Source organism: Rhinoderma darwinii, chromosome 5, assembly GCF_050947455.1.
Source record: "Rhinoderma darwinii isolate aRhiDar2 chromosome 5, aRhiDar2.hap1, whole genome shotgun sequence".
NCBI classification, from domain to species: domain Eukaryota; kingdom Metazoa; phylum Chordata; class Amphibia; order Anura; family Rhinodermatidae; genus Rhinoderma; species Rhinoderma darwinii.
The window spans coordinates 341,848,594-341,861,916 of NC_134691.1; the positions used below are offsets into that span (position 1 = coordinate 341,848,594).

Sequence of the window (13,323 nt, forward strand, 5' to 3'; positions counted from 1 at the left end):
CATTGTACATGGGACTGTGAGAGTCCAGAACAGGCCACCATCTATAATATATTACAGGACTACTATATACATTGTACATGTGACTGAGAGAGTCCAGAACAGGCCACCATCTATAATATATTACAGGACTACTATATACATTGTACATGTGACTGAGAGTCCAGAACAGGGCACGATTTATAATATATTACAGGACTACTATATACATTGTACATGGGACTGTGAGAGTCCAGAACAGGCCACCATCTATAATATATTACAGGCCTACTATATACATTGTACATTGGACTGTTAGAGTCCAGAACAGGCCACCATCTATAATATATTACAGGACTACTATATACATTGTACATGGGACTGTGAGAGTCCAGAACAGGCCACCATCTATAATATATTACAGGCCTACTATATACATTGTACATGTGACTGTGAGAGTCCAGAACAGGGCACGATTTATAATATATTACAGGACTACTATATAGATTGATGTGACTGTGAGAGTCCAGAACAGGCCACCATCTATAATATATTACAGGACTACTATATACATTGTATGTGTGACTGTGAGAGTCCAGAACAGGCCACCATCTATAATATATTACAGGACTACTATATACATTGTACATGTGACTGTGAGAGTCCAGAACAGGCCACCATCTATAATATATTACAGGCCTACTATATACATTGTACATGGGACTGTGAGAGTCCAGAACAGGGCACGATTTATAATATATTACAGGACTACTATATAGATTGATGTGACTGTGAGAGTCCAGAACAGGCCACCATCTATAATATATTACAGGACTACTATATACATTGTACGAGTGACTGTGAGAGTCCAGAACAGGCCACCATCTATAATATATTACAGGACTACTATATACATTGTACATGTGACTGAGAGAGTCCAGAACAGGCCACCATCTATAATATATTACAGGACTACTATATACATTGTACATGTGACTGAGAGAGGTCCAGAAAAGGCCACCATCTATAATATATTACAGGACTACTATATACATTGTACATGTGACTGTGAGAGTCCAGAACAGGCCACCATCTATAATATACTACAGGACTACTATATGCACCATTTATAATATATTACAGGACTACTATATATATTGTACATATGACTGTGAGAGTCCAGAACAGGCCACCATCTATAATATATTACAGGACTACTATATACATTGTACATGTGACTGTGAAAGTCCAGAACAGGCCACCATCTATAATATACTACAGGACTAAGTCCCCAAAAAATATATCCACAGAGGCCCCTCTGTCTAGGCTTCTGTTCACCCCTCATATAATCATTATATCCACAGCGGCCCCTCTGTCTAGGCTTCTGCTCACCCCTCATATAAACACTATATCCACAGCGGCCCCTCTGTCTAGGCTTCTGCTCACCTCTCATATAAACACTATATCCACAGCGGCCCCTCTGTCTAGACTTCTGCTCACCCCTCATATAAACACTATATCCACAGCGGCCCCTCTGTCTAGGCTTCTGCTCACCTCTCATATAAACACTATATCCACAGCGGCCCCTCTGTCTAGACCTCTCCTCATCTCTCATATAAACCCTATATCCACAGCGGCCCCTCTGTCTAGGCTTCTCACCTCTCATATAAACACTACATCCACAGCGCTCCCCTCTGTCTAGGCTTCTGCTCACCCCTCATATAAACACTATATCCACAGCGGCCCCACTGTCTAGGCTTCTGCTCATCCGTCATGTAATCATTATATCCACAGCGGCCCCTCTGTCTAGACCTCTCCTCACCTCTCATATAAACGCTATATCCACAGCGGCCCCTCTGTCTAGGCTTCTGCTCACCTCTCATATAAACACTATATCCACAGCGGACCCTCTGTCTAGACCTCTCCTCACCTCTCATATAAACACTATATCCACAGCGGCCCCTCTGTCTAGGCTTCTCCTCACCTCTCATATAAACACTATATCCACAGCGGACCCTCTGTCTAGACCTCTCCTCACCTCTCATATAAACACTATATCCACAGCGGCCCCTCTGTCTAGGCTTCTCCTCACCTCTCATATAAACACTATATCCACAGCGGCCTCTCTGTCTAGACTTCTCCTCACCCCTCATATAATTACTATATCCACAGTGGTCCCTCTGTCTAGGCTTCTCCTCACCTCTCATATAAACACTACATCCACAGCGCACCCCTCTGTCTAGGCTTCTGCTCACCCCTCATATAAACACTATATCCACAACGGCCCCACTGTCTAGGCTTCTGCTCACCCGTCATATAATCATTATATCCACAGCGGCCCCTCTGTCTAGGCTTCTGCTCACCCCTCATATAATCACTATATCCACAGCGGCCCCTCTGTCTAGGCTTCTCCTCACCTCTCATATAATCATTATATCCACAGCGGCCCCTCTGTCTAGGCTTCTCACCCCTCATATAAACATTATATCCACAGCGGCCCCTCTGTCTAGGCTCCTACTCACCTCTTCATAAAAAAACAAATCAGGTTGGTCTGACAACTTCTGTGCTTAGTAAAACTGCTTGCTGTCACTTATAAGACTATTATCTGTCACATAATCCTCTATATAGCCCCTCAAGAATTTTCCCCATGATGGATGTTAAGGCACCGATCACAAGAGGTTAATATTAATCATATATGTGCGTTCTGCGCCCGGCTCATCCCGCAGACATTCACCCAGAACACGTCAGTGAGTGAGCAGGATGTCTGGTTACAAAATCAATACCAGACCCCCCCCAGGTTTCCACTTATTCCCCATATTTATGTAGATTCCGGATTTCTTCTCACATCCTCTGACTTTCTCTTGGGGCTCTGGATGATTCCCACTGAAAGAATGGGCCCCTGCCAGCCCCCGTCCTAAGCCCCCTTGTGGTTGTGAGCCCCTCCTCAGCCCCTGACCACAGACAACGCAGCGGCTCAGCGTGTTCTGGAGGGAAAAAAATCCTTCTGAATTCAAGTCCAGAACATACAGTAAAGTGGACGAAGCCTCTAAGTGAAACAGCGACACTTGGCCCGACATTTAACTGCTGATGATGTCACTGGTCACTGTATGTGATGTCATCATTCTGTATTACTAGTCCCATCTCATGTGATGACATCATTCTGCATTGATTTCCTATTGATTTTTTGCACCAATGTTGTTTTATGCGTTAGTGGGCTCACGTACTGCCCCCCACAAAACATTTGCCCTCTATGGACCCAGCAACTGAGGGGGCACATAAATACTTGTTCACCCCACAATAAATCCGATTTCTGAATTATAACGTGTACTAAAAAAATAAAACTGTCATTTCATTGTCTGCACTGATTTTCTTACATGAGGCCGATATTTATTAGTTACAGTAAGTCTTATACTCTAGTCACAACCAGAGCTGCGTTCACCATTCTGTGGGTTTTACGTGCAATCTTTGTATAGTTCAGCTCCTTTCTGTTGTCAGACATGAGATCTAGTAACGTGTTGTGTATGGCTGTGGTCTGAGCTCCCACAATGCACTGCTCTCTCAATAAAAAACTAGCAGAATTGTGAATGCAGCTCTGGATGTGATTGGAGATGAAGCCGTGCTATAACAAGGATCAGTGCAAAAAAAGAAGAGAGGAGGATTTTTTTCTATCTAGTGTTTTGGTAAATTGCAGTAAAAATAATAATATTAGTTCGGATTCTTTGATATTTATTACACAACACGGAGCTCAGGGTTATATCACCGGTTACAATGGCGCAATCACCGCGCGTGTGGTTTTATAATATACACAATGTTATATATAGACACAACCTGTAATGAACCGAAGTACGAGGCCGGAATCTGCTGACCGACCGAAAACTGCGCTGACCGAGCTCTGCATAGTCTGTAGTATCTGAACTCTCCCTGAAATCAGTATCACACATGATAGGATTAGATACACAGCTCAGCAGACAGTATCACACATGATAGGATGAGATACACAGCTCAGCAGACAGTATCACACATGATAGGATTAGATACACAGCTCAGCAGACAGTATCACACATGATAGGATTAGATACAGCGGCTCAGCAGACAGTATCACACATTATAGGATTAGATACAGCAGCTCAGCAGACAGTATCACACATGATAGGATTAGATACACAGCTCAGCAGACAGTATAACACATGATAGGATTAGATACACAGCTCAGCAGACAGTATCACACATGATAGGATTAGATACACAGCTCAGCAGACAGTATCACACATGATAGGATAAGATACACCAGCTCAGCAGACAGTATCACACATGAAAGGATTAGATACAGTGGCTCAGCAGACAGTATCAAACATGATAGGATTAGATACACAGCTCAGCAGACAGTATCACACATGATAGGATTAGATACACAGCTCAGCAGACAGTATCACACATGATAGGATTAGATACACAGCTCAGCAGACAGTACCGCACATGATAGGATTAGATACAGTGGCTCAGCAGACAGTATCACACATGATAGGATTAGATACAGCGGCTCAGCAGACAGTATCACACATTATAGGATTAGATACAGTGGCTGAGCAGACAGTATCACACATGATAGGATTAGATACAGCGGCTCAGCAGACAGTATCACACATGATAGGATTAGATACACAGCTCAGCAGACAGTATCACACATGATAGGATTAGATACACAGCTCAGCAGACAGTATAACACATGATAGGATTAGATACACAGCTCAGCAGACAGTATCACACATGATAGGATTAGATACACAGCTCTGCAGACAGTATCACACATGATAGGATTAGATACACAGCTCAGCAGACAGTATCACACATGATAGGATTAGATACACAGCTCAGCAGACAGTATCACACATGATAGGATGAGATACACAGCTCAGCAAACAGTATCACACATGATAGGATTAGATACACAGCTCAGCAGAGAGAATCACACATGATAGGATTAGATACAGCGGCTCAGCAGACAGTATCACACATGATAGGATTAGATACAGCGGCTCAGCAGACAGTATCACACATTATAGGATTAGATACACAGCTCAGCAGACAGTATCACACATGATAGGATTAGATACACAGCTCAGCAGACAGTATCACACATGATAGGAATAGATACACCAGCTCAGCAGACAGTATCACACATTATAGGATTAGATACACAGCTCAGCAGACAGTATCACACATGATAGGATTAGATACACAGCTCAGCAGACAGTATCACACATGATAGGATTAGATACACAGCTCAGCAGATAGTATCACACATGATAGGATTAGATACACCAGCTCAGCAGACAGTATCACACATGATAGGATTAGATACACAGCTCAGCAGACAGTATCACACATGATAGGATTAGATACACAGCTCAGCAGACAGTATCACACATGATAGGATTAGATACACAGCTCAGCAGACAGTATCACGCATGATAGGATTAGATACATAGCTCAGCAGACAGTATCACACATGATAGGATTAGATACACAGCTCAGCAGAGTATCACACATGATAGGATTAGATACAGAGCTCAGCAGACAGTATCACACATGATAGGATTAGATACACCAGCTCAGCAGACAGTATCACACATGATAGGATTAGATACACAGCTCAGCAGACAGTATCACACATGATAGGATTAGATACACAGCTCATCAGACAGAATCACACATGATAGAATTAGATACACAGCTCAGCAGACAGTATCACACATGATAGGATTAGATACATGGCTCAGCAGACAGTATCACATATGATAGGATTAGATACACAGCTCAGCAGACAGTATCACACATGATAGGATTAGATACACCGCTTAGCAGACAGTATCACACATGATAGGATTAGATACACAGCTCAGCAGACAGTATCACACATGATGGGATTAGATACACAGCTCAGCAGACAGTATCACACATTATAGGATTAGATACAGCAGCTCAGCAGACAGTATCGCACATGATAGGATTAGATACACGGCTCAGCAGACAGTATCACACATGATGGGATTAGATACACAGCTCAGCAGATAGTATCACACATGATAGGATTAGATACACAGCTCAGCAGTCAGTATCACACATGATAGGATTAGATACACAGCTCAGCAGACAGTATCACACATGATGGGATTAGATACACAGCTCAGCAGACAGTATCACACATGATAGGATTAGATACACAGCTCAGCAGTCAGTATCACATTATAGGATTAGATACACAGCTCAGCAGACAGTATCACACATGATAGGATTAGATACACAGCTCAGCAGACAGTATCACACATGACAGGATTAGATACACAGCTCAGCAGACAGTATTACACATGATAGGATTATATACACAGCTCAGCAGACAGTATCACACATGATAGGATTAGATACACAGCTCAGCAGACAGTATCACACATGATAGGCTTAGATACAGCAGCTCAGCAGACAGTATCACACATGATAGGATTAGATACACAGCTCAGCAGACAGGATCACACATGATAGGATTATATACACAGCTCAGCAGACAGTATCACACATGATAAGATTAGATACACAGCTCAGCAGACAGTATCACACATGATAGGATTATATACAGTGGCTCAGCAGACAGTATCACACATGATAGGATTAGATACACAGCTCAGCAGACAGTATCACACATGATAGGATTATATACACAGCTCAGCAGTCAGTATCACACATGATAGGATTAGATACACAGCTCAGCAGACAGTATCACACATGATAGGATTAGATACACAGCTCAGCAGACAGTATCACACATGACAGGATTAGATACACAGCTCAGCAGACAGTATTACACATGATAGGATTATATACACAGCTCAGCAGACAGTATCACACATGATAGGATTAGATACACAGCTCAGCAGACAGTATCACACATGATAGGATTATATACACAGCTCAGCAGACAGTATCACACATGATAAGATTAGATACACAGCTCAGCAGACTGTATCACACATGATAGGATTAGATACACAGCTCAGCAGACAGTATCACACATGATAGGATTAGATACACAGCTCAGCAGACAGTATCACACAGGAGAGGATTAGATACACAGCTCAGCAGACAGTATCACACATGATAGGATTAGATACACAGCTCAGCAGACAGTATCACACATGATAGGATTAGATACACAGCTCAGCAGACAGTATCACACATGATAGGATTATATACACAGCTCAGCAGTCAGTATCACACATGATAGGATTAGATACACAGCTCAGCAGACAGTATTACACATGATAGGATTAGATACACAGCTCAGCAGACAGTATCACACATGACAGGATTAGATACACAGCTCAGCAGACAGTATCACACATGACAGGATTAGATACACAGCTCAGCAGACAGTATCACACATGATAGGATTATATACACAGCTCAGCAGACAGTATCACACATGATAGGATTAGATACACAGCTCAGCAGACAGTATCACACATGATAGGCTTAGATACACAGCTCAGCGGACAGTATCACATATGATAGGATTAGATACACAGCTCAGCAGACAGTATCACACATTATAGGATTAGATACACAGCTCAGCAGACAGTATCACACATGATAGGATTAGATACACAGCTCAGCAGACGGTATCACACATGATAGGATTAGATACAGCTCAGCAGACAGTATCACACATGATAGGATTATATACACAGCTCAGCAGACAGTATCACACATGATAGGATTAGATACACAGCTCAGCAGACAGTATCACACATGATAGGATTAGATACACAGCTCAGCAGACAGGATCACACATGATAGGATTAGATACACAGCTCAGCAGACGGTATCACACATGATAGGATTAGATACAGCTCAGCAGACAGTATCACACATGATAGGATTATATACACAGCTCAGCAGACAGTATCACACATGATAGGATTAGATACACAGCTCAGCAGACAGTATCACACATGATAGGATTAGATACACAGCTCAGCAGACAGTATCACACATGATAGGATTATATACACAGCTCAGCAGACAGTGTCACACATGATAGGATTAGATACAGTGGCTCAGCAGACAGTATCACACATGATAGGATTATATACACAGCTCAGCAGACAGTATCACACATGATAGGATGAGATACACAGCTCAGCAGACAGTATCACACATGATGGGATTAGATACACTGTCTCTGGTTGTGGGGGAGATTGTCTTCCAGTGAATATATTGGGGTGTTACCTCCGTCAGACCCTCTCCTGCCCCCCCGGTCTCCCGTCCGCTCTCTCCGGGGTTGATGAATTCTGCGCTGGATTTTGTTTTGTGGACAGGAATTTCAGACGATTCGTTTGGCAGGCGGAGAATGTGGTCCATGGGTTACACTTCAGCCCACTCCAGCTGCGGCTCCTCCTCAGGGAACACACAGTCCAGCTTCTCCTGTATAACGTGACTCACCCCGGCCCGGGGCTGGTGATTTCCTGACCCGTCAGATGGGGATCATTCCTGCAGGAGCGGACACGAAAGTGGACAGTCCCCTTATACCCACCGGAAAGATGGGGGACTACAGAAAGATGGGGAACAACAGAAAGATGGGGGACAACAGAAAGATGGGGGACAACAGAAAGATGGGGACAAGAGAAAGATGGGGACAACGGAAAGATGGGGGACAACAGAAAGATGGGGACAACAGAAAGATGGGGGACAACAGAAAGATGGGGACAACAGAAAGATGGGGGACAACAGAAAGATGGGGACAACAGAAAGATGGGGGACAACAGAAAGATGGGGACAAGAGAAAGATGGGGACAAGAGAAAGATGGGGACAACAGAAAGATGGGGGACAACAGAAAGATGGGGACAACAGAAAGATGGGGGACAACAGAAAGATGGGGGACAACAGAAAGATGGGGACAAGAGAAAGATGGGGACAAGAGAAAGATGGGGGACAAGAGAAAGATGGGGGACAACAGAAAGATAGGGGACAAGAGAAAGATGGGGGACAAGAGAAAGATGGGGACAAGAGAAAGATGGGGACAACGGAAAGATGGGGGACAACAGAAAGATGGGGGACAACAGAAATATGGGGGATAAGGGAAAGATGGGGGACAACAGAGCTGCGGCCAAGCTGCAAGACTTCCTACCTATCAGTATATACGGCTGTGTACATTTATACTGTACATCAGGGGTGTAATTAGGAAAGACTGGGCCCAATAGCAAACTCTTGACTGGGGCCCCCCCCCCCCCCCCCAGGTGCAACAAGCAGCCCCCCTTATAGATAGTGCCCCCTGTAGAATGTGCCATACAGCCCCCCAGTAGATATCGCAATAAAGTCCCCCTGTATATAGCGCTATTCAGCTCCCACTGTAGATAGTGCCACACAGCCCCCCTTAGTAGATAGTGCTACACACAGCCCCCTGTATTGCCACAGCCCTCCCCCTTGTAAATAGTGCCATACAGCCCCCCTAGTAGATAGTGCCACATATCCCTCCCTTAGTAGTGCCACACAGCCCTTGTATATAGTGCCGCACAGCCCCCCCTTGTGTATAATGCCACACAGCCCCCCCTTGTGTATAGTCACACACAACTCCCCGTTGTGTATAGTGCCACACAGCCCCACTTGTGTATAGTGCCACACAGCTCCCCTTGTGTATAGTGCCACAAAGCCCCCCTTGTGTATAGTCACACACAACTCCCCGTTGTGTATAGTGCCACACAGCTCCACCTTGTGTATAGTGCCACACAGCTCCACCTTGTGTATAGTGCCACACAGCTCCACCTTGTGTATAGTGCCACACAGCTCCACCTTGGTGTATAGTGCCACACAGCTCCACCTTGGTGTATAGTGCCACACAGCTCCACCTTGTGTATAGTGCCACACAGCTCCACCTTGTGTATAGTGCCACACAGCTCCACCTTGTGTATAGTGCCACACAGCTCCACCTTGGTGTATAGTGCCACACAGCTCCACCTTGTGTATAGTGCCACACAGCTCCACCTTGTGTATAGTGCCACACAGCTCCACCTTGGTGTATAGTGCCACACAGCTCCTCCTTGGTGTATAGTGCCACACAGCTCCACCTTGTGTATAGTGCCACACAGCTCCACCTTGTGTATAGTGCCACACAGCCCCACCCCCCCCACCCCTTGTGTATAATGCCACACAGCTCCACCTTGTGTATAGTGCCACAAAGCCCCCCTTGTGTATAGTCACACACAACTCCCCGTTGTGTATAGTGCCACACAGCTCCACCTTGTGTATAATGCCACACAGCTCCACCTTGTGTATAGTGCCACACAGCCCCCCCCCCACCCCTTGTGTATAATGCCACACAGCTCCAACTTGTGTATAGTGCCACACAGCCCCACCCCCCCACCCCTTGTGTATAGTGTCACACAGCCCCACCCCCCACACCTTGTGTATAGTGCCACACAGCCCCACCCCCCCACACCTTGTGTATAGTGTCACACAGCCCCACCCCCCCCCCCACCCCTTGTGTATAGTGTCACACAGCCCCCCCCCCACCCCTTGTGTATAGTGTCACACAGCCCCACCCCCCCCCCTTGTGTATAGTGCCACAAGGCAATGGCGCATCTGAAAAAGTTGAGGGGATGTCAATCAAACATGGAAAGGTGGGTTTGGAGGCAGGACTATGTGACTCTCCAGGATAGCGGCACCGCCCCATGACCCTTAAAGAGTAATTAGCATATAGAGTGTGCCATTTTATTTGTTAATTTTATACATTTTGCTGCATCTGAAAAAAACATACAAGGGAAGGTTTGGAAATATTGTCAGGTCATGTATTACCGCAAGGTGGCGGTTCAAGGGGTTAAAACTACCTGACAGGTTCCCATGAAATATACAATCAATTGAGAACAATTCCATCTGCCCTGCAATTTTGTTATTATAAATATATCCTGTATAATTACATCTCCAGAATCAATCTCTGACATATACAGCTCCTGAACCAAGCTCAATACATATATACAGCACCAGAACTAAGCTCAGTACATATATACAGCACCAGAACAAGCTCAGTACATATATACACCAGAACTAAGCTCAATACATATATACACCAGAACTAAGCTCAATACATATAGAGAGCATCAGAACCGAGCTCAGTACATATATACAGCTCCTGAACCAAGCTCAATACATATATACAGCACCAGAACTAAGCTCAGTACATATATACAGCACCAGAACGAGCTCAGTACATATATACACCAGAACTAAGCTCAATACATATATACACCAGAACTAAGCTCAATACATATAGAGAGCATCAGAACCGAGCTCAGTACATATATACAGCACCAGAACTGAGCTCAGTACATATATACAGCTCCTGAACCAAGCTCAATACACATATACACCAGAACTAAGCTCAGTACATATAGAGAGCACCAGAACCGAGCTCAGTACATATATACAGCACCAGAACTGAGCTCAGTACATATATATACAGCACCAGAACCGAGCTCAGTACATATATACAGCACCAGAACTGAGCTCAGTACATATATACAGCACCAGAACTCAGCTCAGTACATATATACAGCACCAGAACAGAGCTCAGTACATATATACAGCACCAGAACTCAGCTCAGTACATATATACAGCACCAGAACAGAGCTCAGTACATATATAAAGCACCAGAACCAAGCTCAGTACATATACACAGCACCAGAACAAAGCTCAGTACATATATACAGCACCAGAACCGAGCTCAGTACATATATAAAGCACCAGAACCAAGCTCATTACATATATACAGCACCAGAACAAAGCTCAGTACATATATAAAGCACCAGAACTGAGCTCAGTACATATATACAGCACCAGAACCGAGCTCAGTACATGTATACAGCACCAGAACAAACCTCAGTACATATATACAGCACCAGAACCAAGCTCAGCACATAAATACAGCACCAGAACTGAGCTCAGTACATATATACAGCACCAGAACAAAGCTCTGACATATATACAGCACCAGAACCATGCTCAGTACATATATACACCAGAACTAAGCTCAATACATATAGAGAGCATCAGAACCGAGCTCAGTACATATATACAGCACCAGAACTGAGCTCAGTACATATATACAGCTCCTGAACCAAGCTCAATACATATATACACCAGAACTAAGCTCAGTACATATAGAGAGCACCAGAACCGAGCTCAGTACATATATACAGCACCAGAATTGAGCTCAGTACATATATATACAGCACCAGAACCGAGCTCAGTACATATATACAGCACCAGAACTGAGCTCAGTACATATATACAGCACCAGAACTCAGCTCAGTACATATATACAGAACCGAGCTCAGTACATATATACAGCACCAGAACCGAGCTCAGTACATATATAAAGCACCAGAACCAAGCTCAGTACATATACACAGCACCAGAACAAAGCTCAGTACATATATACAGCACCAGAACAGAGCTCAGTACATATATAAAGCACCAGAACCAAGCTCATTACATATATACAGCACCAGAACAAAGCTCAGTACATATATAAAGCACCAGAACTGAGCTCAGTACATATATACAGCACCAGAACCGAGCTCAGTACATATATACAGCACCAGAACAAACCTCAGTACATATATACAGCACCAGAACCAAGCTCAGCACATAAATACAGCACCAGAACTGAGCTCAGTACATATATACAGCACCAGAACAAAGCTCTGACATATATACAGCACCAGAACCAAGCTTAGTACATAAATACAGCACTAGAACCAATCTCATACAACTGTAGATAATGCCACTCACAGTTTTATTAGAAAAAAACAAAAAACTTTACATACTCATATGACCCGGTCCCGCACGGTGGCAATGCAGATGATGGTGATGATGATGATGATGGTGATAATGATGATGATGGTGATAATGATGATGGTGAAGATGATGATGATGATGATAATAATTGGTATGATGATGGTGGTGATGATGATGGTGGTGATGATGATGATGATGATGGTGATGATGGTGATGATGATGATGGTGAAGATGATGATGATTATGATGATGGTGAAGATGATGATGGTGGTGGTGATGATGATGATGATGATAATAATTGGTATGATGATGGTGGTGATGATGATGATGATGGTGAAGATGATGATGATGGTGGTGATGATGATGATGATGATGGTGATGATGATGATGGTGAAGATGATGATGATTATGATGATGGTGAAGATGATGATGATGATCATGATGGTGATGATGATGATAATGATGATGGTGAAGATGGTGATGATGATGATGGTGATGA

At 43.9% G+C, this 13,323-nt stretch overlaps 1 protein-coding gene across 1 annotated transcript in view; it reads right to left on the reverse strand.

The window, feature by feature from the left end:
• LOC142652630 (uncharacterized) overlaps positions 1-8,391 on the reverse strand; it is a 12,537-nt gene extending 4,146 nt beyond the window's left edge. Inside the window, exon 1 of the mRNA XM_075828286.1 lies at positions 8,260-8,391. Within this exon, the coding sequence (XP_075684401.1) occupies positions 8,260-8,391 (132 nt within the window). The remainder of the gene's footprint in view (positions 1-8,259) is intronic.
• Positions 8,392-13,323: the final 4,932 nt, after the last annotated feature.